General features: G+C 39.4%; 1 protein-coding gene across 3 annotated transcripts in view; it reads right to left on the bottom strand.

Annotated features, from left to right (window-relative positions):
• The window catches only part of HTR7 (5-hydroxytryptamine receptor 7), a 30037-nt gene extending 9430 nt beyond the window's left edge, over positions 1-20607 (bottom strand). For all 3 annotated transcript variants that reach the window (XR_007205055.1, XM_048310579.1, XM_048310577.1), the window contains exon 1: positions 19631-20607. Coding sequence is in view for 2 of the 3 variants with exons in the window: in XM_048310579.1 (XP_048166536.1) it covers positions 19631-20481 (851 nt within the window). In the remaining variant the exon portion in view is untranslated. The remainder of the gene's footprint in view (positions 1-19630) is intronic.
• Between the last annotated feature and the right edge of the window lie 6839 nt (positions 20608-27446).

The following is a 27446-nucleotide window of genomic DNA, read 5'->3' as shown; positions in this document are numbered from 1 at the left end:
GCAGTGAAATTTCAGTTTAACTACTTAAAGGATACATCATACTGCTTTAAGCAATGCAATTGCAGCAAGGGTGAGTTATCAGCTGCAGCCTTTCTGGGACAAGAGTGGCCTTACCCTTAAAATTTGTCTAAGAATAGCACAATTTAGGTACAAAACAGTTAAACGCATCCTTTGTGCACAAAGACTTCTTGTCATTTACAATGGGTTGTTTTAAAAAAAATCCTTAAGAAGTTGGTTTGCCTTCCTGAAGTATGCACTTCTCTAGCTATTACCCAACTGGTCACTAAAAATAACACACTTTTGAGGTGAACTTTATTATGTAGCTAAAAAAGTTAAGCTGGATTTCTGCAAAAATCAGATCTGTGGGCTGCATACTCTGCCTACTGATGCATTCTCATGCACCAGAATATAACAAAAAGAATTCATGAAAGCATAAGTATACTGAAAAGAATTTAAATTCATTAGTTTTGCCCTGGCATCACTTTTTTTGGAGAGTATCTTTTCTTCAGAAATGCTATTTGAAATTAAAATACATTAATTAACATAAAAATACACCAGCATCCTTTCTGCCTTATTCATTTTGCTAAATGTAGTATGATAGGGGAAAAGAAGTCAGCAGGCACAAATTAAGGAACGTTATCTTTTAATCTCTCTATACGAAATCCATTACCCTTGAAAACTCATTTGCAATGTCAAAATAATGTAAATCACTACGGTTGCCTAATACACTAGAGAGTGTTCAGGGCTTAATAGACTCATGAACTTCAAAAATATTGTGTCAAATTCAGTAGGAAAATATGCTTTGTAATGCTTAATCTTAAACTAGTACTTTAATAAAAAAATACTAAATGTAAATCAGCTGAAATTAACATATTCAAGTATAAGTAACACCTTGAGGTCTTATTACTGGGAAAGAATGAAGTCAGAGTCCTTAAAAAGCCCATTTCATGTGTCTCAGCTATCCTCCACATGAAAGAAGTGTCTCAGACTTGTTATTCTGAGAGTTGTTTCTTTCACATGCCACAGATGTTCATTTTGATCTTGGTGGAGAAGAAACTGTGCCTCAGTTCTCACTTGTAAAAGAAGGGCAATGCTATTTTGTATTCTTCCTGCTCCAAATTTCTTGACTCTATGGTTCTGCCAGACAGGGCATATCTCCATGTTACACCCAGCTCAGTGAGGTCTGTATCTAGGTTACTCCCCAACAGCAGAGTACTGCCGATGAATAGCCTTTATTTCTTCTAAAGTGGCCCCAGCATTTTCCATTCAGCACTGCCTGATGCTGCATGCAGAACACCGACGTGCAGGATGCTGTACTGTTGGGCAACCCTATGAAAACGCACAACACACACAGCAGTCACATCCTGCTGCCATTCCAAGGATGCTGGGTGAGTGGAAAACAGTGAGAAGGAAAAATCTGGCACTACTATCTAATGGATACAGCAAAAAAGGATGATGTGAACTTTTTTTCTACTGCATCACTCGTGGAAAACAGACCCTTGCTTGAAGAGCTCAAAGTAAACAGCAGAGATCAAAATGATGTTAAATGGTGAAGGGCAGAGTAAACTTCTTGTTAAATGAATGTATATAAACACACGAGCATGTCCTGATTCTGGGTTGGTTTCTTATGATTTCTTCAGTGTCCCTTCTTCCCCACTGGGGGTTTGGAAACTGGTTTCTTTGTGCAGTCCACACATCGTGTGCCCAGCTCTGGGGAGGAAAAGTTACTGCATGCCATCCTCTTTCTGGAGCTCTGTTCAAACCTGCGAGGGGAGGGGGTAAAGAACTCCCTCCTTTAGTCAGCCATTGTACACAGTTGCCGTTTGCCACACACAACGAACACCAACAGTGGAAAAGGTAAATTAACAAATCCTTTCCTTTCTAAAAATCTGATTTCCTGTGACGTAGAATTCTTTCCCAGTATCTCTAAATGGTTAGCATTTAATGACAAGAAATTGTCATAGACAATTTAATGCAAAATCATTATAACTGTATAGGTCTGTTTCTGAGATTATTCAGTTTGTGGGCTTTTTCATTCTGGCTTTTGATACTGATCCATTTCAATGACCACACAGAATACTTTTTATACTGCAGGGCTAAAAAAGTCTCTATTGTCACTTGAACTGTAGATCGGACAGGCAGATGGGTCTAGTCCTCATACCTTTTGAAATATCCAGAAAACAAGTTGAGACTTAACAGCTACATTGACTTCAACAATAGAAAGAAAATAATAACAGGATGGTCCAATATGTGATCATGTGTCCTAACTCTTTCTCTTCTACCCCCATTATATGGCTAAAAGATAAAGAGTAAAAGGTCTTGCCTGACACTGTGAGCAAAGTCATAGAGCAATAGAAAGCCTTACATCTCAAAGAATTAAAATAATTTTGAAGCTTCCTGCACAACTCAATAATAAATTGAATACACCAGGACATCGGGATCACTTACACCACTTTTGTACTACACGTGTTACTCCTTTGTCTCTGGTCTCCATGTACTTTATAGGCAGATAGAATTCCATTCTAGTTAGTCCACATTCGTTCCTTAGCATTCACTGACTTGATCTAACAGATTCCAGAGTCAAATTAGATCTTTCACTGTCTGACTGCTTTTATGAAGCAGATTGGACTGCTACAGAACAAAACTAGAACCATTATACTGGAAATTATACAGATGTGTATTACAGCTATTTCTGCCAAGAATCACAACATACTGCTTTATTATCACTTACTATTTGATTAGGAGTTGTGCTTAATATGACATTCTGTCAGTTCTCCTACTGTTGTATTTTAAGAGTCAGAAAACTGCTTTGTTCCAAAGGCACAACAATGCTTACTCCTTCGCTTCTCTCTTTCTTTAGCACAGAAGCTTTCTGTCTTCAATGCACATCTCCATGTACGGATTTCTTTGCAAACCCACAGCTATAGATTCCCTTCCTGTATCTCACCTGAAATAATTACTTATTCTCAAGAATGATGCTGATCTACTGACTTTTCTTCATTGACTATGATTCTCTCATCATCTTTCTTAATGTTTTTCTGTTTGGTTCAGCTCAACATTAAGAGACACGTCACAAGAAGAGGAGCAAAATGTCATTCCTCAAAGCTATCCATCATTCAAAAATATTCTCCCTAGTATATATCTCAATAATTTTTTTCCCTTTCTTTCAAATGTAAATGTAGAAAGTTGAAACAAATACCAAATCCTATATTTCTGTTATGGCTATGTCAAAACACCTAGCAAATACTGTTCTCTTTTCAAAGACGATGTGTTTACACGATGCAAGAGATGCTCTGTCCCTCAGACATCCTTTTAAAGAGAACAAGATATACAAACATACAGATTTACCAGGAAAATACTATTCCTATCACATACTTAAGTAATTGAGACAGAAGTAAAAGAACAGAAACATAAGAAGACCTAAATGGTGAGACATGAGCACTGCAGTGCACAGCTCTGGTGCTATAATGTGACAATTACCTTGCTAATAACTGTACAATAGTACTTGGCCTTTCTGCAATACAGAACTGGCCTCATAATCACATCATGATCACTGCCAGTTTATTGCCTGGGAGGATATTTCAGAGGCAGTAAAATATTTTTCTCCTTAGCAGAAATGAGCAAAGTTACTAATTTCAATGCATATATTAAACATTTCAGAATATGAATTGGGTCACTTTAAAACCTGAACATAAAATGTCATGTAATGGTAGAGTGAGACAGGAGAACTAACATAATCAAAACACTACTCAGTGGAGAGAAAAAGACTGACTAATTTTATGCTCTATCTGGTTAAATGTTGCATCTTTCCTATGCTGTGAATTAGTACACAGGTTATAAAAGTCTTAGCACAGTGGTCAGCTTCCACATCTTAATTGCTAGAAATCCTAGAAAGCTCTACTTTATCCTTCTCAGCTGATGGTGAATGAACAAACATAAAAGATGTTAAATCTATGGTTTTATATCGATTCTTCTAGCTGCTTATGCTTCACACTTCATAAAATTTCAACCTTATTCTTATCATTGAAATGGTGATGTGTTAATTTTTATATTTGGAAGAACAAGAATGAAATACTTGTTTTGCTTTCAGTAAGGTTAACACTCTACATTATTCCCCTTTTTGTTTTTAATTAAATGTATTTTCTTAAATTCTCTTTATAATAGGATCATTTCTACAGCTACAGTGGGTACATATTGAATTTATTCTACATCGTAAATGTTCTGACTTGATTTTTCTTTTTCTCAAAAATCATTGTAGGGGTTTATTTTTGATGAACTCAAGAAGTGTAGGTGTTCCTGGCAGTGGGGGAGGATTAAGTCAATCAAAATTAAATATCTGTTCATTCTAAAGGAATGTAATTTGCATAGTAGAAGATTGCTTTCTCCTCTTTTATATTTCTTTTCATTTCTCTGTACTTTCCTGGGCTTTCTTCCTCTCATATTGTATAACTTTACAGCTTCATATTTTTCATATTTATTTTAGCTCATTTTTCATTCTTTCATTTCACTCATTTTTATTTCACCTTCTTGCTGTCTTATTTCTCGTTCTCTTTTTGCTCTGTATTTTTCCTTCTTTATTTCTGCTTACTAATCTTAGACATCCATCCCATAGATAGGGGAATGCATTCTGTTCTTTTTCTAAGAAATACATGACAACCATATTGTCAGGATATGTGCAACATTTTTCTATTCAACTTCTATTACCTTACTTGTACTTCTGAAACCATATTGCTCTTTACTTTCAGACCTCGGCAAATTTCTTTCACCTGCCCTCATCCTTTGCCTTTCATGTTCACCCTGCATGACTGTCAAAGCATTTATCACCTGTCACATCTTGTTCTCAGCTTCTTGACAAACCAGCTCAGTAGCCTTTCATTTTCCACTGCAAATTATACATTGCTTGGAAAGAAAGGTCCAAACGTGTAGTTGCTGATGTTTACCTTGCAACACAGCCTGAATGCTAGATAATATGTATTTCCTACCTAATATTTTGCAATTACCCTTATAAATATTCTAAATTATAGATTAAATGCTCTTATTAACTCTCTTTGAAGAAAACAGTACCTGTATATTTTCCTTTCTCTACCATCAACAGAGACATTAAGGTAGGAGATATAAGAAGGGAGGTGGATTTCAGCCCATTAATACTTCACCAGCCACCTAGAAACCAGATACATTTGAAAACTGAGAAGGTTTTGGACACAAATTGTTTAGAACTAAGTTGCATTGTGTAATGGAAGAATTACTATTTTTAATTTTTGTCAAAATATCTGAGCTGCAACTTTGTGGGTTTCATCGTCACTAGTTTCCTGTGTACAAGTGTGGTTTGCTTACTGAGTGAAATAGGATTAATTATATACCGAGCTCAAAAGTGCTTTTCACCCCACTTCTTGATAGATAATCTGTAACACTTCAAAAGCTCGCCAAATCCAGGCAACTCGCACATAGGAAGAATCATTTTTCTTTACAATGTTCAACAATGTGAAAGGTTGAGGGAAAATAAAAACTCACGCTTTTCTAAAAGAAAATGCATAACTGTGTCAGGGACATACTACCCAGTTCTGCCTTTTCACACACATGCACCCCCTCCCAGATTTGCAAGCTCCTTTATTTAACACCGATCTATTTATTTTTGTGGAAGAAGTGAGAAGAGAGTCAAAATGCTTTCCCTACATTTTTCTCTTTTTTTGTTTTTTAATAAAAAGTTATATTCATCAAAATACAGAATAAAGTATGATTTGCAATACATACTAGTCACATTTTAGGAACATTGCCTAGAGAAAGACTTCTCAGGCTTTTTAAGAAATATCTAATTTACTGAGAAAATCTTCATGAAATTCATCCTCGTATACACACAAGCTGCTTCACAAGTGCAGCTTGTTAATACAGCCTCATAGTGGTATCACTCACAGTAGTTGTTAAGTCATTTTATCAATCAAGGAGTAGAAGGAAAATCAAAACCTCTTCAAGGATGGCAGTTTGTTGCTATATTCAATAAGGGGATTCATATCAGAAAACACTATTTCTATTAAAATTCACATTTCAACTTATTCCACATTGAGAACATCTTTATTATCCCAAAATACTGCAGGCTCACAGAAACAAATGCAGTGCAATTGCATCATGTCAACTGTTATAGCTGAGTATATCTAATTACACGTAGACTGATGTCTGTCTTACATGACTATTTTTTCATCTTTATGTGTATGATGCAGTAGTTCATGTTATTAAGTTATTACAACATGCCTGGCCTCTTTTTGAGAGGGCAGAGAAGATATTTAACCTACTACCTGGGAGACTAAGATAGAAAAAAAGGTTTCTAGAAAAATAATTAAAGAGGAATCACATTCTTGTTTATTTCTGTCTGGCTGTGATGCAATGTTCATTAGCAACTGAACATGCAGGAAAATAGTTTAGGTTGGAAAAGGCTAGGGAAGAGGTTTTATCTCATATGGCCTTTTGTATGTTAGAGGAGAACTGGGTAAGTCTGAAATGGAAAATGAATCTGAGTAAATGATGTGGCATGACTGGAGGGAGTTGGTGCTGTCAGTGAGCTTGAGGAGCAGCAGAGACCTTGAGCATGAATGCACAGTCCAAATGATCCGAGGAAGGATGAGTCTTTACTTGGAATATTGCTTAATAGTGTTATAGAGGACTTATTCTCCCCTTTAAAGATGTGGTTTCTTGAAGCACCAGCTCAGATGAAATCCCTCCTCTTTTCAACAGAGGCAGTTTCTGAGCAAAGAGCAAAAATTAAAAAGAATATGTATTGCAGATAGGAACCAAAAAATCCTCATTTTCCTTTCATGTTCACCCCATCTCAACCTTCTTGTCCCTCACACCCGGGGTTATCGACAGAGAACGTGTGAAGGCTCAATTTCAGAGCTATGAAAAACTGTCTTTTCTTTTTTAAAGAAGAAAACCCTCATCCGACTACCACAAAGCGGAAATGGCTAAGGTGATTTTCTCCAACTTCACTACATGAGTCACGCTTGGATTGACACTAAACATCAGCTTAAAAGGAATTATTTTGAAAGTTATAATAGTGTTTCAAAATGAAAGCCTCCCACAACTTTAACTAGAAAATCATGACTGATGTCTTCAGTACAATTAAATTAAACATTTCAGAAATATCCATAGTATAAGTGATGAATGAAATGAAAAATTACAGCCCACTGAACTGATAATACCACTATATTAAAACAAAGTATCCTCAGGGAATAGCTATTTCAATGTGCTGATATTTATGTCCCTTCTCTTCCTTCCTTGAATACAAACAGTTTAAACACAGTATCTCCAGACAAAGCACTTAAGGAACAACCCTCTCTAGAATACTTCTTCCCTCCTCCCCCTTCTTTCTTTTCCTCTCTCTGAAGAGACAGGAAAAATTCTGGAAAGACCAGGTCCAAATTCTCCTTTTTGCTTCTTCATGACAGTAATTCTGCAAGAGCCCTAAGGAACACCTGTACAGTCATTATGGGTGAATCTCAATACAGACCTAACCTACTTAGACATTTTTTACTCTGTCCATAGTTGTATTGGCCTGAAGGCAGATCTGAATTTTTTAAAAATCACACAAAAGTCTTTCTATGTTCCACTGGATCAGGTATGTGAAAATTACAAATGTTGACCTCAAGCTTTACTTGTTTGCCCTCGCTTGGCTAGACAAAATACAAAATATATCAATAAACGGTGTTAGATACACAGGAAAATCCAAATCCAAAACAGGTTTAATTAAGAATATTCTTTCAAAAATTTTGGGATATGCAAAGCATCTTGTGTAGTGTTTATCTAGTTGTTTTTTAAAGATGCACACTGGAGTTGCTTTTCCTACAGCAGTAAAATAATTTCTCTCTTCCTAATATGAATAATTCTTAACACAGGAAAAAATCACAACTCGTTTTGGAAGCAGAGGCTGTGGGCTGGACAGAGCACAGCATGAGGGGAAGCTATCAAGGAAGGAAGGCAGGAGGTTAGATCAAAATGTGAGTCTACAATTCAAGAACCTTTTAGAAAACTGCTGTTCACAGTCCTTTCCAGCAGAAACTTTTGGTTCAGTGACTTATCATTAGATAATAAGGTGATTCCTTCCCTGTAACTTATATAAACAGCAAATTTTTTGTCATTTCTTGATATTTTAGTAGTGTATTTTCTGCTCAGTATGTGGTACAGAATGAGGTTATCGTGTCTCATCATCTTTCATGCCAATGAATGTAAGGTTTACTGTAGCTACCGCATTTCTCAACCATATGTGATTTATTTCCTTAGCACTCATTTTAACTAACATATTCACTTACAGCATACTTAGACACCCAGTCTCAAGTTCTCCCTTCACATGTAATTCTTCTGCCTGCTGTCATTTCCCTCACAAAATGTGTCATTCAGTGAAATTTTGAAATTTAATATCAATAAATAAATTGGTCAGGTTGAGTTCTCTTATACTAACTGGAAATAGAAAATTTCCAGGAATTTAATAGTTCTTCCCTTTGCAGTCACTCAGAATCCCTAAATACAGAGCCCCAGGTGACCTTTAACTGAAGGAGAAGGTTGAAGGAGAGAAAGATCTAGTGAGAAGTAACTGCAGCTAAATCCAATTGCAGTGGGTAATACTGTATATTCAGCCTTTCCCAAACTCAATATTTAGTAGTTCATTTGTCATAATACTTATTCATTTTTGCCAGCAGCCCTGGGAATGAAGAAAGTAACAGCCAAATGGACACCATTTCTTTCTAGCTAACAAATCCCACACTCTCATGAACTTTGAACCTCCTGGGTCTTGCCCAGACCTGCCAGGCTGTGGTTCCACATAGGGGGCTTTTTTCAGCTTGCTGCATCAGAAACATTTAATCCAAATCCAGAAATCCATACTCCCCATTTCAGATGTCACCAGGTCTACCTTTGTAAAGGTAGCTGCAAGCAGGCTTAGAGATCACTAGACAGGAAACCTGGAAAAAGATTATTCAGGACAGTGTGTCCTCTTTGTCTAGTTGAAAATAGGCCTGCCCACAGCAAATTTCCACTACAGTGTATTCTTTTTTTCAGCAACATCCTTCACATTTTCCTTCTTTTAAAAATCATGCAAAATCTGCAACATTAAATATTTTTAAAATATAGAACACATTTCAACACAAACTGTTACCACCAACTTCACAGGCATGAAAACATAGTACATCCAATCTACAAAATGAACTTCTTGCTTTTTTTCTTGTCAAGAAAGGAGTTTCTGGCTCTCTTCCCCTGAGTTTTCTGTACAGAATGACAAAATTTGAGGACAGATTCAGCTACTGATTATTCACAAATAACCATTTGTCCAGCTCGGTGTGGTCACAATACCTTCATAACATCTTTTCATGCTCCTCAGAATCTAGAATTATATATTCATGCTAAAACAGAAACACAGCCAATGATAGATCATCTCCTCCAAAGCCTTTAAAGATAGCAGGATGTGAAGATTATCAAGGATCCCAGAACTCTCTTTTATGTTCATTTTACAGTTGCTACACCACACATGAAAGCAGTGGAACAAGTGGGATCAGCAGAAAGAAGCCCTTCTTCCCACCTCTCAGTGAGCATGTCTTTCCTTTGCTTATTTTCCTCAGCAACAAGATGGCAACTCTAATGTTCTTCTGAGGTATGGTGGCATCAACTCTGTGTGGACAAAGAGTGAACTACCTAAGGTTCATTGCTGTGACTACGGCTTCCAATGATAACAGCTTTCATTGCCAGGCTGAAAACTTCAAACATTCACTTGAATTTAGGAGCAGAACATTGGCATCAGTGTGGGATGAACCACCACAGCTGGCCTGTGGACATCTCAGGTAGCTCACTGCAGTCTGCAGGTGTTTGAGAAATTTGACAGGATCCTCCCTTTTTTTCAACAGCTCAGGAGCAGTGCAGAAGTTTTGTGTTAAATTACAGGCTTTGGAAATGTTAAGCTGCTTCTTGTGTTGTTCAATTCATAGACGAATGGTCCACTATGCTATTTTATTTTCAGTTATGTTTTTTAAAAAACAATAATGTATTCTGTTAATGGCCATACTCATTTTGCAAAAAAATATCTTTTTAGTATGGGACAATACACGCTTGAGACACTACAATGAGTACTGTTGCTAAAACTGCTTGTGACGAGAAGTGGGTCTTCAAATGCAGATACTTAGGGTAAAAAGGAAACTGCAGTACATAACAACTCAGAAGTTAAGTCTTTTGAGCCAAAGCTGTACCACTTTAAGCATCAAAACATTTTATTAGACTATTAAAGAAAAGCTTTGCATCTTGTCACCAGCTGTTTTGGGTCATGGGTATAAATATTTCCAAGTAGTTTGTGGCCAGACAACACACCCTTTGTTCAGGGATTAAATATTTCAACTATTTTCTAAATGTCAACTTGTACAGCAAATAAACAAAATTTAACAACCCAGATGGAGAACTGCTCAGAGAAAATTATTCTGGCAAATGTTACTGCATATATGAAATATTTCATGACAATCACAACATGTTTTCATGGTTTATATTCATGATGACAGTTACGTTGTAAATTCTTCAATAAGTTTAGATAATAGCACACTCTTCAGCTATCTGTACTTATGTCTTCCATTTCTACCTTCCAGTATTTATACCTACTAACAATTTCTGAATCCCTGTTATCAGAGTAAATCTTCTGGGGCACTATTCTTTCCTTTGGTTAAAAAGTTCCTGTACTTTCTCATATGGGAACAGTCTTCTAGTGAACAGACGCAACTGCCCCAGGCTTGGGATTTTTGCAGTTACGCTTTTTGTCCCTCTCTGCAGATCTGCCAAACATATGTTGAAATACATTGTCCCCAGTCTTCAACATATTTCATGAAAAGCAAACAGTTTATAAATAAGGTACTTTAAAAAAGCTCTTTATGGGTGGCTCAATTTCACTTGCAGCAGCAATAGGCCATATTTCTGATTACAGATACTTGTATGGGTGACAAGAAATTATGATTTGAATGCCACCACGGGCATCAGCATTATTCAGTGGCAGTGAAGGTGGCACATCTCCATGCCAGATTATTGGGAAGAGACCTTGTCACGTGTTTGCCTGGATCTCCAATTACAGTCTCTTTTCAAAAGACTGGAGAGTTTCCAGCCAAAAAATAAAAAGCAAAAAGTTTGTACGCAAGTCTGCCACAAAAATAGTGCTCTTGCAGGCAAGCCTTTACTGCCACTTCTGATTTTACCCAACTTGGTGAATGTCTGAGATACAACAAGCTCTTTCCACTCTCCCTTGATCCCTCACCAGTTTTTCCACCACTGCTAATGCGTGGCAAGGTGCTGCTTGCCTCTCAACCTGCTATACCATGCAGAACAAATAATTTCTAGAGTGAGAAAAATGTTATCTTTCATACAGCTCTGCCTCCACTTCCTACAATCTCCTTAAGAGACATAAGAACTGTACATAGAAATGGATTTTTATTGGATTACCAACTCTCCTTGTGGTTATACTTTAAACTTCTACAAGCTGAAAAACTTGGTTTTAGGTGTTTAACTGTACCAAAACCCCACCCATTTCCTTGATACATCTCAGGAAAAAACTCTGCTGCCAATTTTCTCTTCAAGACACAATGTACCTCTAAGAATAGACTTCACCCCGGTTTTCCTTAATTTAAAAAAGTTATTTTTGTAATATCCCTCTTGGCTTTGTGTTTTGGCTTGTTTTTTAAACACTTATGACCATTTAGCAGTGAAATAGCTATCAATGATGAAGTAAATCCCCTTCAGTGGTGTCTTGTGCTAGCTCCAATTTGATAGCAAAGGCCACGATAGACAGAAAGAATATACTCAGTACTGATCTGATTTCCATGCACATCTCTGTTCTGCACTACTAGAGAATTCATTCTTGTCTGTACATTACCCCAAAGCCATGTTTATTGTTAGAAGTGAATCACTACCAGATTTGCATACATGCTAATGTGTACAGAACCTCCCATATGTATCAGATAATCTAGATTTCTATACAAAGCCTTGAATAAACAACAGGGTACAAAAAGAAAACCAATGACACTCATTCTCTAATTTTGCTATGTTAGCTCAAACAGAATAAAAACAAATTTTCACTATGACATTTACTCCTGGGATCTTTTGAAAATGAAAATTTGCAGAAAGAGTTTGTTCAAAAAATTTCAGCTGTTTTTTTGCCTCTTTTCAGTATATATAGGAAGAGTTATACTATTCAATCCTTTAGAAATAGTTGCCTCTCCACTACAACAAGAAAAACTGAAACTTGTAAGTTTTCCAGCTGGAAGAAATTATCCTCATCTTATAGACTGTAGTGACCATTAGAACAAAACTGCAGTGAGCACAGGTTTATGATACTTGTGCTTTGGACATGCAGGTATCAACACTTGTGATTTTGCTCCCCAGTCTTTCTTCTATGACAGCCGCACCTCAGCAGACTCAACTATTTCTGAAGCTCTTTATTTTCATACAAGGCCTACAATGGCCAGCTTTCTTCAGACTTTCTAGTCCACAGAGGAAGGACCAGATCTGTGTGTTATATATTGAGAGAAAAAAAAAAAGAGGTGTTTGCAGCTGACAGACAGTACCATATGTACATATCAACTGCAGATGAAGAAAGTTTCAAAAGTTGCCACAAACACTTCCAATGAAATATTTCAAACTCAACAACAATATCAAAAATAATACTGTGTTTCTTTAAAAGGAATAAGATATTTTATATAATTTTCAGGGAGTTCTAAAAATAATTTTCAGAGAAAATTATTCAGGGAAAGTGAAAACATTCCCTGACTAATTTCTGTTTTTCTAGACTCTTGTGTGAGCATGCTACTACTGATACAGTAATCTTGTTTCAGTGTACAAAACTGCAAAAGCTTTGATGTTTCATTCTATGATACTCATCCAGTTCAAGAAAAACACTAGGAAAATATATTTTGATACCAGTGTAATCAGGTTACACTACACATCATACCAGTATGATATGCATTTGCATTTTTGTGATTTATATTAGGACATATTTTTGAAAGTTCCCTTCATGAACTAAGAGGAGTGTTTCTAGAACTGCATTTTTGCTGTGAATCTTCAAGCAAATCTACCCTTACTTACAGAAACTATTTTTGTGACCTTGACAGGAAAGAAATCACTTTTTAAATGTCTCCGGAGTGCCCTGCTTGGCAAAAATGTGAATTAGTGCTCCCTTACCTCTGACTTATCAGGCTCCTTTGAAATGTCTGGATGAACCCCCAAGAATTAGAGACCCCAAAATCACTTCTGAAAACTCATCCAGTGTAAAACCCTGGTAGGAGCAAACAGAAGATAGTTTCAAATGTGGGGGGAAAATGCAACATCCAGTTTCAAGAAAAGGCATTCAGGTAAATGTGGTTTAATCTCAAATCTCCTGCTACTCACTGAACTATAATTCCCAATTCATGCACCTTGAAAAATTACCAATTGCAGTCACCCTTGCACTGCCACCTCTGGGTTATCTTGCATCTCCCCACTTTGTGACTCCCTTTCAGTAACACTGCTTAAATGCATCCAGTACAGAACAGCAATAGAATAATCAATCTACAGATTTCTTTTCTATAACATCTTCTAGCTTCCCAAATTTTGTCAGCCTCTACAGTGCAGACACAAGATACACCCACCCAACTTCAGATCTTATGCCTTTTTCCTCTGCAAAAGAACAAAACTTCCACTCATTTTGATGTTAAAACTCCAGGTTTTTTTCCTGTGTTACGTTTTCACAAAATAGTCCATCGGTTTTGTAAAATAACTTTTATCTGTTAATTCCCACCTACTTATTGTGTATCTGGCATGAAGCACAATGTCTCTGCAAAGCCATAATACAACAATACTTGTGGCTAAGACCTGGTTACTCTGTAAGTAACTGCATCTCTTTCAGGCTGCCTACATGACACAGGAAGATACCCAAGGATGTCACAGAAAGGTACCTAAAGAAATGGGATCATGTTAATGCAACAAAACACCCCAGATTAATTTATTCTTTTGGAGTGGGTTCTCAGTGACAGATACACATTGCACTGCCTTATACTACTTAAAGCATCCAACTTCCAATTGAACTTCTTCATCTCTGAATTTTGGACCAAAAATTTATATTGTATCTTATTTCAAATAAATAATGAAATGGAGATTGTATAAGTGTTCAGCAATAAATTCTCTGCAAAAAAGAAACTGCATCAGCTTAAGGAACATTCTCTAAATAGACTACATTAGAAAAACTACATGGAAAGGATTAAGATCAAATCTGTTCTTTTTCACTTTAGTTTAGTTTATTAATGCTGTCTGTGTCTTTCATAAGCTAGACAAGTTATTTACAGGATCAGAAAGAGTACTGTTGTTTATCAGACTAAACAGTGAAAAAAATGGCTCTTCTGAGGGTGGCTGCTGTTAGCAATTAGCTGCCATATTGATCTCAAAACTTTCTTCTCCAATATAAACCTTAACTGCAATAACTCCATCACACACTTTTCCTATAGTTCCTTTTAGGTTTTTCTCTCCTCTCTCAGTTATTTCTGTGTAAATATATGTATCGAACAAAATCGCACAAGTGGAACTACTGGTGGCAGCCTATGTTTATTCTAGATCCAAAATATATCACATAGAGGATTTTTTCACAGCTATTTCTGCATATTTATTCTACATGGATTTTGTGAATGATCTGAGCAGGGATGGCAGAACAGACTGCAGCCTTTTCCACCCATGGCACTGAGGCAGAAAAAGTCTTCATACCAAATAGGAAGCCACACAGGACTATTAGGTACCATTAGGTTTAACAGTTTTCTAACAGTTTTCAGGTCATATTATCAGCTTGGGATGTAGGTAGAATTTAGACACCTGGATTCTATTGAAAGTGCTTAAATCTTTATTTAAATTGAGTTCCAAGTTCTTCCTTTGAGGAAATTTGAGGTCTGTGCAATTCCCAGACATGGAACAAAGACTTGAGGAGCAAGTCAACTTTTGGGACTGACACGTTCTAAGGAGAAGCATAAGTACTCATACTTGGAGCCTTGCAAAACAGGAGAGAGAGCTGATTCTTGTGTATAAAAATCTCAGAATCAACAAAAAGGCCCACTTATTTGCATAGAAATTCTAAATCCTCATCAATTTAATGGAAGCCTGGAATAGTCGTGAATTGTTGGCCAAGATACAGACTGGAAAAGTTCCCAAAAAAGTGTTTCATTACTTGTGTGGGTGTGGGGAAAGTGTTATAATTCTTCAACTGTATCTGAGTAGTTATGTTTCTTTATCACTTTCTAAGCCAAAGAACTATTTTTAAATTGAATTAAAAATTGCTACTTATGCAGTTATCCTGTGGATACTCTCCAAAACAGCATTTCTGTAGCTATCTTGGGTCAGAACAGCATGATGACTCAGCATGAAAACACCACCAGTTCAAATACAATTAATTCCCTTTATTTGTTCATTCCCCACTAAGATATGGTTCGTATCCATCCATCATAATTCACTCATAACTTTTTCTCACTCTTAAATGTAAAGAACGTAAAGGAATTTAAATGTGATATAATCTATTTATTTCAGAACCAGAAAAGTGGAGCCTTAAGAGCAAGAGAAAAAAAAAATCCAAACACACTAATAGGAAATACTTAAAGAGTATTCACTGAGACCTGATTATCCTGCAAAAGTCTCTGTAGGTCCTACCTTTCTACGGAGCTACTTCTCGTATCACAGATGGGGAGAACAGCAAAGGTAATTATTGACTGAGTATCAAGCTTCCTTGCCTGTTTAATCCTTGTGAAATTTGAAAAGGCAAAAATACTCGTCAGTCCATCATATCTGCTTTAGTTCTGACAGACCTGCCTGTATGCACATAGCCTTCTTCCAAAGTGCAGGCTTAAATAAGACAGAGATGCCTAAAAAATATGTTCATCTCAGGTCACCCTGATAAAATCTGTGAAGGTTTTTACGTTGTGAAACAAAAGGGAAGATATGATCTGAAGAAAAGCATAATAGTCCAAATCCTGGTAACTTCAAGGACATTCTCTCATGATCTCTGCAAACTTAGATCTTTGTGAATGATCAAACAACCTGTCCAACCTGGCTTCTTCCTTGTGCACCCTGTGCAATGTTAGATATCCCCATAATAGCACACTAACATCTACTTTGCACCCTCATTGTTTACACAACTCAGAATAGAAGCAAATTCAAAAGTACAAGAAGTGCTTGGTGTGTCTAACTAGGAAAAAAATACAAGGTTTTCCAACAGACAAAGCCAGCCCATTTGTATACCCCATGCTAACATGCTTTTTTCAGAGCTTTCCAACTGATAGACTCTGCTAAAAAACATATCCGCCACTAAGGTCTGTGCAGCAAAATCTCTCTGAGCAATGGGCTTGCCAGCTGCTGGCATTTCAGGGCTCTCAGTGGCATAAGCTGAGTAGCACATATTTGTGCAAGAGAAACAAATCAAAAAGCCTTTTCAATTTACTCACTTTATCCTGCTTGGCAGCTCCTCAAAGCCTCTGTTTTACTAACTTAATTGTTTGTGTAATAAAAGGTAGTATTATTTCTCCTTACAAGCTCTCCCTAACAGCTTGTAACAAACTTGGTTTTTTAAGATTAATTCAATAGTAATATTCTTTCAGCTATTTACCTGATTCTCACATCTGCTTCAGGAAGAACCTAGAGATTTAAAAAATTTTAAAATAGTTTATTTATTTGCTCTCTCTGCACTGTCTGCAATAGCCTCATCTTTTACTTCAGGAGAGATGTTACTGGATCACAACAAAGGTTTCATAAAGTACCCTAAAGAGCCAGGTGACAGTGCAATTCCTAATTGTATTTCAAAAATGTTTCTTTGTCCTGTCTTAACCCTTCCTCCTAAACAAATGTCTCTCATGTGAGCCCAGGATCTACAAGATTTAAGTACATCTAAATGTCTCTGAGGATAGTGGCCAACTTGAAGGATGGTGAGTTTCATTCACTTTCCCTGCTTCTGGAATTATTATTGAAATTTCCTGGTCCTGTATTTGTATTAGTTGCCCTGAGATAGTAAGGCTGGTAAGGGAGGTATCATTGGTAATCTCCTCCTACATAACAGAAAACATGGAATTGTTTTCACCAAAGCCTTGCAAAAATGGACCCTGTGAAAATGGTCTGACCCTCTAATGCACTATATACATTGTGATTTGCAGCTCCTGTACCACAAACAAAACTTAAACTGCAGGTATGTGTTTTCAGAGATAAATTTTCTTCACTGATCATTCAAGGATTTCCTAACTACATACATGTAAGAACAACTGCTGATAAGAGCATCATTACCATCAAAGCTATACTGGCAACTTTTCATCATTCACATTTGATTTTCATGATGCCTCCCTGGTTTGCATATTTTGTACACATGCACTACTCAAAGATTTGTTAATATCCCAGACTAATCTTTAACCTGGCTTAGCAGTGTTACAATAGTATATGATTAATTATTTTTAAATAGGATTACAAATTATGGAGGTTTTTACATTCTTTATTGCCGAGTAGTAGAGACATTTTGTTAATGAATTGGTGACTTGTCTCCTTTTATTTATGATACCTACGTACTTAACTATATAATGGATTTGGGTGACAGAGGTTAAGGCATCATAAGTCACAGAATTTTAATTTCAAGTAGGTAGTAGACAACAGTATAATGAATTATGAAGAGATGGCATTCAATAAACATCCAGCTAGTTTAAATCAGCACTAGCTGGTGAAAATCAGTCATTTACAAGGGGTTATATTCTTTCTCATACAGAGATATATCCCTTGTTAGAATTTTAGGGGGAGAAAGGAATGGAGGAAAAACTGAAAGAAGACAAGAGATGCAGTCATTAGTATGACCAGTTCAGTCAAAGCCCCTGTTCAGCACACAGCAGTGACCTCAAATGTTAAACTAAGAAATGGAAAAGAGTAAAACCCCAGTGCTACAGTGTGAATCCTCGCACATCCTTAAGAAAGTTTAATTATGTTAGCCTGTTTTCAAGAGGTAAGTAGAAATGGAGGTGGAGAGCTCAGAGACGGACATAAGAAAAATCAAAGAATAGAAATACTTTGTGGGGAGAGAGTGGAAAAATGAAATCACCTATCTTACAAATAGTATAGAAAAGTAGAGAATAACATTGGGAAGGTAGATAAGTCTGTTCATATTCTCTTGCAATACAGGAATTAAGTTAAAAGTTTAACTTAGATAAATTAAGTTAAAATTAAGCAAATTGCAATGTAACAGCAATTAAAAACAAACAAACAAAAAACCCAAAACAAAACAAAAAACCACCACCATAAACCCTTTGATACTGTCGAAGTCTGTATGTGGATTTCATTGCTACAAGATGCTTTGCAGCATTCAGGTAACTGCTGACCAATACAGAAGTCACAAAATAAAGAGCACTGGAGCAGAGGATGCTTGTACAGAAATTAAAGTTCTGAAATGAATACAAACTGTGATGCTCCTTGGAATGAAACAACCTCCATTTACTGTAGGAAACTCTTTTGAAAGACTGTTGCTTTCCAGAAACCTAATGCAGAGCCTTTTTGAAGACTTTCTGAAGTAAACAGTCAAGGCTGCTGTTGGATATCGAACTTGGTAAACTACTTCGACAATCTAGCTATGAAGTTCTTCAATTTCAGCCTATTGTGTGGAGTTGTAATGAAAAGTTACTCTCTAGCTGTTAAAATTCTTGGAATAGAATTTAGGCTGTGAAAAAGGGAAGCTACAGGCTGCAACTTACTTTAGAATAGGAGCTGCATGGAAAAAAAGGAATCTGTTAGCCTTCTGTTAGTTCTCTGTTCTGCAGAGAACTCTGATACAGGCAAATGTGGGCACTTAGGTATGGTTTTGACATCAGAACTGAATACCTAAGATACTCTTCTGCAGTGTGTACACACCTCCTTGTTGCCCCAGTGATTGTATCTTGTGTAAAAAGCTAAATGTCAGTGAACATAACTGGGTTTTTAAGACAGCAGGTAAAAATTTTTAAAAAGCAAATATTTGAAAGTAATTTTTTCCTTCAAACAAAGCATTATTTGTCAAAAATGAAACTGAGCTATTCTGGGATTGTCCTAGAATAAAGATAAAACCTTAGTAAACTATAATTTCTCCTCCTTCTCTGGTCTGGTAAAAGTCCACTGAACCCAGTGAGGTTACATTGTCACCAGCTTTGAAAGAATCAGCCCAAATCTACCTGTGGTATAAAGCAGTTTAAAGACATACGTTCCAAATTTTAAAGCAGCTGAAAATGCCCTATTACTTGTATAGAGTCATGGTAAACGTTGACAGTTTAGGTCCAGTTTTGTTTTGACACCTTAGCCCTCGAGTGACAGCAAGGAAGTTACCCAGAGGGACAACCGGGCACCTGGGCTGACATACGGGCGGCAGCTCACCCTGCTCCGGCGGGCTCCTTCGAACAGAGAGGCTGCGGGCTGGCACTCGCCTCGCTCCCTGCTCTGAGCACGGCTCATTTCCAAGGGACCCGGAGGAGGAGGCAGGAGACCGCTGGTGGGACCGCTCACGGCGGGTCCCCGCGCCGGGGCCGGCGGCCGTCCTGGGTGCCCGGGGCTGCGGGCAGCGGCGCGGGGCCGGTCCCCCGGAGCGGCGGGAGGCCAGGGCAAGCCTCGGGGCGCCGGGCTCTCTCACCTGTCGATACTTATCACGCAGAGGGTCATGATGGAGGCTGTGCAGCACATGACATCCATGGCGATGAAGACGTTGCAGAAGAGGCGCCCGAAGATCCACTCGCCGCCGATAAGGTCAGTGACGCTGACGAAGGGCATGACGGCCAGGGCCACGGAGAGATCGGCCAGAGCCAGCGAGACGATGAGATAGTTGGAGGGCTGCCGCAGCTTCTTCACGAAGCAGACGGAGATCACCACCAGGCAGTTGCCGGCGATGGTCAGCAGGGTGATGAGGCAGAGCACGGCCCCGATGAGAACTTTCTCCGCGTTGCCGTAGCTGAGGATCTGCTCCCCGCACTGGGAGTCGTTGGCGGGGAGGGGGCTCGCCGTGGGCAGCGCCGACGGCGGGGGCGACGGGCCGAGCTTCGCCAGGCTGCGCGGGGGCCAGGAGCCGGCGATCATCCTGCCGCCGCTCAGCGCCCGCGGGTCCTCCAGCACCAGGGGCCGGAGGTTACCGTAGAGGTGGCTGCCGTTGAGGGCGAGCACCATGGTGGCGTGAGCAGCCCATGAAGCCCCGCCGCCCGTTCTCCGGCTGTCCCCGGCGCCGGGATGCTCGGGCCCCTCCTCGGGCACCCGGCGCCGCCCTCCCCCTCGCAGCCGGCCGAGCGGCCCGCGGGGCTCAGCCTTCAACTTCCCCCGGGGCAGCCGGGCTCGCCCACGGCGCATCCCGGGTGGCCGCGGGTTGGGCACGGCGCTACCGCCCCCAGTCCGCGGGCAGAGGGGCGGGCGGGGGCGGCGGCCGCTCCCCTCCCACCTGCGCCCATCGCCCGCTCCCGCCTGCGGCTGCTTTCCGAAGGCGACAGGAGACGGCATGGGAACCGCTCCGCCTCCCTCTCCCTTCTGCCCTCTGAGCTGCAGGTGGAGTGCACCCCTTCCCCGCAGTCTGGGGCGCCGGTTCCTCCTCCGGCTTCTCCTTTGCGGCCGCCCCAAGCGAAGGGCGCTCTGGGAGCCCCATGCGTATATGTATATGTGTATATACGTATACACCTATATATGTATACGCGCATACTGGCCGCACCCGGGAAGCCGCGGGCAGGTGGCCGCGGCGGGCGCAGAGGCTCCCGCAGGCTGAGCTGCCCCGGCCGGAGCTGGGTACGAGCCTCTCGGTTTGCCGGCTCCGGCACAGCCCTGTGGCCGCATCGGCTGCTTCGGAAGCCCTGCGGCACGTCCGTGCCGAGGGATTCGGGCCAGCAGCACCCTGGCGGCTGCTGCCTGGAGAGTTGATAGTGGCCACCTTTTAAGATCTGTATCTCCAACAACACGGTCAGCACTGAAGCACTTCTCTGTGTATCCAAGCTTGCAGATTCTCCTTCATATTAAGTTGATGTGAATACCATCACCTGTATTTTCTCTTTTATTAATCTTTTTATCCCCTTGTTTTAAGTTTACTCAGTGTTCCATGTGTAATTCCTCCAGGAAAGCTAAAAGCAACAAACTCCCATTGCTTGAATTACCTGCTTTTCTTGAAGATTCCCTGGACTCTTAGATACAAGCCAGTTTCTGGGACTCACTAGATTTCTCAATTCTTTAAGTCTTGTTCTTGCCTCTAAGTGGGGTGAAAACTGTTTGAATTGTGAGTTACCCATGGAATGCCAGCAGGTCACACCCCTTGGTATAGTAACATGCCAGACAGTAAGGACTGAAATAAACACCTGCTCCTGAGTGTCCCTCATATTTTCAACATAAGACAGAAGCCAGATGAACTAGAGGAGAGGAAATGAAATCCGTTGGTCCCAGATGTATCAATAACCATGGACCACGACGTAGGAATGAGGGGAGACCTTACAAAAACACAGCAAGTTTTATTTAAGTATGCACCAGACAGGGAAGAACCATTTGTGTGGCTCAGTAGTAAGAAAGGCTGCAGAATGAACACATATTACACAGACTTAAAAATCTGCTTTGAAGACAGACCTAATAAGTATCCAGCTATTGGGAAAAAAAAACCCAAAACCCTTAACTGACAGTCACATGGACTACTGAAACACAAATCCATGGCAACTGAGGCTTCCATACTTGGCTCACAGAATGTCTCAGTTTTAATGAAACCTTCCATTCTGTCAGCATCTCCTGTTTTCTCCACCTTCTTCCTGTTGGAAGATGGGCTTTCCAACATGCATGACTCTGCATCGGCCCATACGTGAGTATGCACGGACTGAGGGGTTGGGCTCAGCTGAGCCTGACACAAGTTAAGCACAGGCAGAGCCTCCTGAGGTCAGAAACGCAGCAGGATTTGGTAGTTCAGTTGCTGCCCTTCCCTTCCACCCCCACAGCTTGATTTGACTAAGATAATAAAATAAGCAATGATAAGGATGAAATCTTGTTGGGCAGTTCTTTGACCATTACGAAGTTGAAAGTGTTTTCCTGTTCAGTCAAGTATTTTCCTACACTTTGTTAGTTGCTTTATTGTAGCCAATCACAATAAAAGCAGTAACAGCACAAAATAAAAATCCCTGTTAAACCACCCAGAATGTGTTCATGAGCCTTAAGCTTCAAGTGAGTTACCCCACCAGGTGATAAATCAAGTCCTTTGTCCTCCTCAGTTAAGCAAATATTAGGAAGGAAAAGGTCTTTAGAAATGGCAAGGATATATCTAAGTTAAAACATTAAGGCAAAACTTGGAAGGAGAATGTTTCCTTATTGGTTGAACACATTTTTAAAAATAGTGTCTGAAGTACAGCTAAGGAGTTAGGAACTTAGTAAATTTTGTTCAAAATAGATTCTTATCACAAAAGCTGAAAAAGTTGTACAGTTTAATACTCCCAGTAAAAGCAATTTTTCAGTTGCTTAAAATGTCACTAAGGCAGAGCAAATTATAATCTGGTGCTTCCTGCAAATGTGTTAACACAGTTCATTAATTTAGTCATTCTTCTTGACAGCTTTTCAATACACTTCTGGAATGTGACTCTCTAAATGTTCTCAGTGGATGATACACAAGATCATTTGTGTGTACTCCTACCCATTCCAACCCAAAAGTAGAATTGAACCTTGTCTTTTGTTCTGTATCTTCAATTCCCTTAAAGTTCATCAGAAGTTAATCCCCTGATTTCTTTCCTTCTCAAAGGCCATATGTTACCATTCTTTGTATTTGCTGTCGTAATCTTACCTTTGAAGAAACAAAGCAATTTAAGTCAATTTATGTACCATTATAGAAAAGGATTTGTGTACTATTGCAGAGAAGATGTGAAATCCTATCAAGAAAAAGCAGCTCACACCTCTCTAAAATATGTTCCTTGAAAGCTTTTTACTAGGACACACCTAAATTAACTTCTGGTTTCCCAGGCTGGGCTGAATCTGGTGAGGTGCTTTTCTTGAGGGTTTAGAGGGTCTCACATGGCCAGTGTCTGGGAAAGCACAGAGGCTCCATCATTCCATGAGACAACATCTATTGTAAATGCTTAAAACAACACTACATGAAAGTAGGACTCGATCTTTCCAAGGGTACATCCCACTTTTGTCTTCAGTGATTCTGTTTAGAAATTCTAACATGTTGTTCCAGACAGCATATAGAAGTGAAACAAATGTCCAATTAGGTGTCAAGAATAACAAGTTGACATTTGTTCTCTCCCCAAGAAATTACTTTTTCACCTTCCATTAGGCCTCAATAAATATCATCAAATCATTTTTCTGGCTGGGCTTAGTAAAATCCTGTCCTTTGAGTAATTTTGGCTCTCTATGCATAAAAGCTTCTTAATATTTCTATATACCTCCAATTCTGTGCTAAGTCCTTTGTCCCTCATTCTTTCTGCACTTATTGAAGTTAAATTAATTTGTAAATATTTGATAATGTACTTTATTTGCAAATCTAACCTTTGGTATTTTATTGTTGTTATATAGAAAAGTTTCAGATTAAAAAAAATGTAAGAGAATTTTTACTTTGATTTTTTTTCCTCTCCCAAAGTAGTTAACTCCTTTGATTAACTTTTTCTTCTCCTCCAGAAATAGTGGTAATCACATAACATCTTCAGCATTTGTCATTCATACTAAGTGTATAATATAGCAGTGGGTATTGGTATCAATTCTTTGCCCCCATGTTAGTGAGATAAGGTAAGACAGGTTATCAGGGCTAGCCAAGGAAATACAGTTTCCCAAGCACATGCTGATTTAATGGGGCCAGACTGTATCTATCAAAATGTTTGTGTTGAAAAACCTCACATTAAATCCGGGCTCCTTCATCCCTCCGTGGAGGACTTAATGCTTGCAGACAGCAGGTCTGTGCTAACTTGGAGGATCCTGACTGAAATGGGTCAAGGAATGCAGTGCAAGAGCTTCAGCAGTGAAGGAGAAAATGCTGACAGCCCAGCATGATAGCACTTTCCCTCACACAGCTGCCTCTAGAAAACAATAGCCCTGCTCGTCTTAGCTTAAAGAGTTGAAGGCACTGCTACATTCCCCTTCTTAAACCATTCAATATTGTATACATGGCAGGAAGGTAACATGAGTGTGCAATGCAATAAATAAACAGATCAGAAAATTTTTTTGTTCTTTTTTCCTTTCTTATCATCCCACTTTTTCTCTTTCCTTGCCTAAGACAGCTTATCTCATTGAACTGTTGTTTTTATTTGTCTGTCGTATTTTTTTTCTTTTCTTTCCTTTTCATCTTTTTTCCTTAGAAACCAATATAAGATTGGTGAGGACCTACTGTTGGGAACAATAAATAAAGTATAGGTATATATTTCTTCTGCCGTGGGGAAATATTGTTGTCAAAACGTTAAGGATATTTTACCAGAGACTGGCTGGAGGTATTACTGAAACCTCAATTTTTATTCCCAGCATGTACTGTTTAGCAAATAACACTCTTGTCTAACTTCTAGCAAATATGTCGCAGCTGCACTTTTCTTTTCTGCCTTTTCTTGTCTTTGTGAAGATAAATCATCATCACTCTGTGGCAGTAAAACAGAGAGGTAACTATTCCCGTATTTGGCATTTCTTATCATTGTCAAAATAAATACTTGCATCTGTGCAACTTAAATATGAAATTATGCCTTCCCTTTTTTTGGAACCAGCAAATACTAACAACAGCAAGCTGGCATCTGAAAAGAAAATGAATAATTAAGATGACATTTTTGCTTAAAATTCTGTATCACTCAAAATGAGAGCTCCCAACTCTGAAAATTCCGTCTGTACCTTGACAAAAGAGCTTATTGAGGTTATAAGGTTATGATAAAAATGACTGATACTCATGTTACTGAGTTGCTGAGGCAGCTAGTACTGAGTAATATCTTAGCTCTCTAAAAGGGCCAAATGCAGAACTAAAGCAAAAAAACCTAACAGTTGCTACCATGGGCTGCCCGTTGAAGAAATATTAGAAGAATTGTTACAGTTTCTGCATTAAAATTTACTGAAACGACTACCTTGAGGTCTAAGTGTATTGAGAAAGAAACACTTGGGGTGAGGAAATCTGTTTTCACCAAGGAGAACATCAGGACAGCAATGAAACAAAGCATGTTAGAAGCTGGCAGCTCAACAGTGAGGAGTATAAGGAAGTTCTAAGCAGACCACTGGGGCATAAATAAAAGCAGTAATATCTAAATAATAACATAGAAAATAAGGCTGTGCACTGCTCTGAGTACACAATTCATGATGCCTGATGCTTAAAGTGCTTCATACTCAGATTCTTACACCATTACAGCAAATAAGGTTCTGCAGATCTTCTGCATGAAGATCTGTCTGGATGTCCTCCATTTTAAGCACCTCAAGGAAAGGTTTCTTTTGCTTGTATATTGCCAAATACAAAGGTTGCTTAATCCTCTTCGGTGTGTCTGAACGCTGCTGCAGTAGGGCCATTCAAAAATTACTGATACATGCTTTTGCATTGCTTTTTACGTTCATTAAGACAAATCAAGTTACATCACACACTGAGCCAAAGAAAACCTGGAATAATATCTAGAGCTCTTCGGTTTTCACACACATCGAAGAAAAACCTTGGCAATACCATTCAGGCTGTGCTGCTTATTCAAATGGCTGGCAGAGAAGCAATATTGACTGATCTGCTATAACAGGCTGTTATTATCCAGTTTTAAGGTTCTTAGAAGTGCCTCTGCCTGAATTAAGATGCAAACGAGACCATATGCCAGTGACAATAGTAAGGGCTTTATTTGATGGTAAATATGAGAGAGAGAGAGAGAGAGAAAGAAAGAAAGGAAGAAAGAAGTAGAAGATAGATGAGGGGGACAGAAAGAGTGACAAGGACAGAATAAGGAAAATATCACCACTCTGTGGATCCCAGCGATGTTCATTGATCCTCTCCAGCTGCTCTCTCGGTGGTGAAGGTCCCCTCAAAAGGCACAGAGTCCCATGGGTGTACATGCTCAGGCTGGGTGGGCATGTCCAGCCATGTCCCCCTGGGGTGGGGGGCAGTCTCTCACAGCAGACTCTGGGTCTGTTGCATCCCCTGCAGTCCTGTGGGGCAAAGCCTCTCATGTGAAAGTGCCGTGGATGTGGCCTGTGGGGCTGGGGGTTCCACATCTGGGCCAGTTTGTGTAATCAGAGGATGGGTGTTTATTGCCTCTCACCAGAGGTTGCACCATGCACCCAAAACCTCCTCCTCCCCCCTCGGTTAGGGGGAGTCTGTGTAAACCTGGCTTCTGTGAGCTGTGCTCTCCCTCCACCCCAAACTCAGCTGGGGACAGTCGCAGCTGGTGGCTTTGGCCTTTTGTGGATGCATACCTTTCCCTCAGCCTGAGATGACTGAACAATGCATTTCCCTTTATCTAATCAACAGTTTGACTTTCAGTTCAAAAGGGAAGCTTCAGGGAAGCTTCTTTGGTTGTAGCTTCTTTATAATGAGCAAAACTTTATATCAATGTTTGAGGCATGAACTATTTTCAGTCTCTGACAGAGGCAAGCACCTTATAGATGCAGATGGACTAAAACAAAGTTTCACTAAAATATCTTGACCTAATAATCAAGAAAAAAATGCTGCCATAGATGTGGTATGAACAAAGATGGTTTGCCAGCTGGGGTTTTTTACCCCTTTCAGAGTGGTGTGGTTTTTTCCTGCCATCCAGATGTGGCAGGCTGTTTTCTATTGCCCCTCAAAGCTGCTTCAACTCCTGGTCCAGTGTCTGCAGCCCACAAGTAGCTTCTCTGCTACCACCATCCCAGGTATTTGTAATTCATCAGATAGCAAGTCCAGAAACAGGCCAAGAAGGCACTTGTTGTTTCTCAGCCATACTTTGTTAAACAAGTGATCTTTTTGGCAGAAATGAGCCAGGTCCCCAGAAGTCTCTTGTGCACAGCTGGCACAAGCTGCATCAAGGTCAGACTCTGTAAGTAGGGACGTTCCAGGGTTTGGCAGCAGCCTTGGCCTTGGCTAGAAGCATTTTTGCCTCATTAAGAATTCGGGACTCCAGATACCCCCCACAGACTTCCCCTGGTGAGCATTTAGCCCAATTTGAAGATAGAAAAAGTGAAGCACCCCTTGGCCTGGCCACATGAAGTTGGACTGGAATTGCAGACCTGCTGTCTTCAGCAGCTGCTCTAAGTCACCAAAAACCACCTACTGAGAATTTCCATTTGTATTTTACATAGTCTGTGCTATTTCTCAGCAGTAGAACTATATTTGTACTTTTCATAGCAGTGCTACACAGTGAACTTTATCTGGTTATTGTGTCTGTGATAATTCCTCAGCCCTTTTCCGTGTGAGGGGATATCTTTGACATGGCAACTCGGGGCTTTGCAGGAAAGAAAATAGAATTATACAAATAGAAAAGACTGGGTTTGATTTTCATTGGCAATATTCAGGTGGAGCTGAACCAGATTAACAGGGGATAAAT

The sequence above is a fragment of the Corvus hawaiiensis genome, chromosome 8, assembly GCF_020740725.1.
Source record: "Corvus hawaiiensis isolate bCorHaw1 chromosome 8, bCorHaw1.pri.cur, whole genome shotgun sequence".
Taxonomy (NCBI): Eukaryota; Metazoa; Chordata; class Aves; order Passeriformes; family Corvidae; genus Corvus; species Corvus hawaiiensis.
Note: the sequence above shows the minus strand (reverse complement) of the source record. Positions and strands in the feature narration are given on the sequence as shown.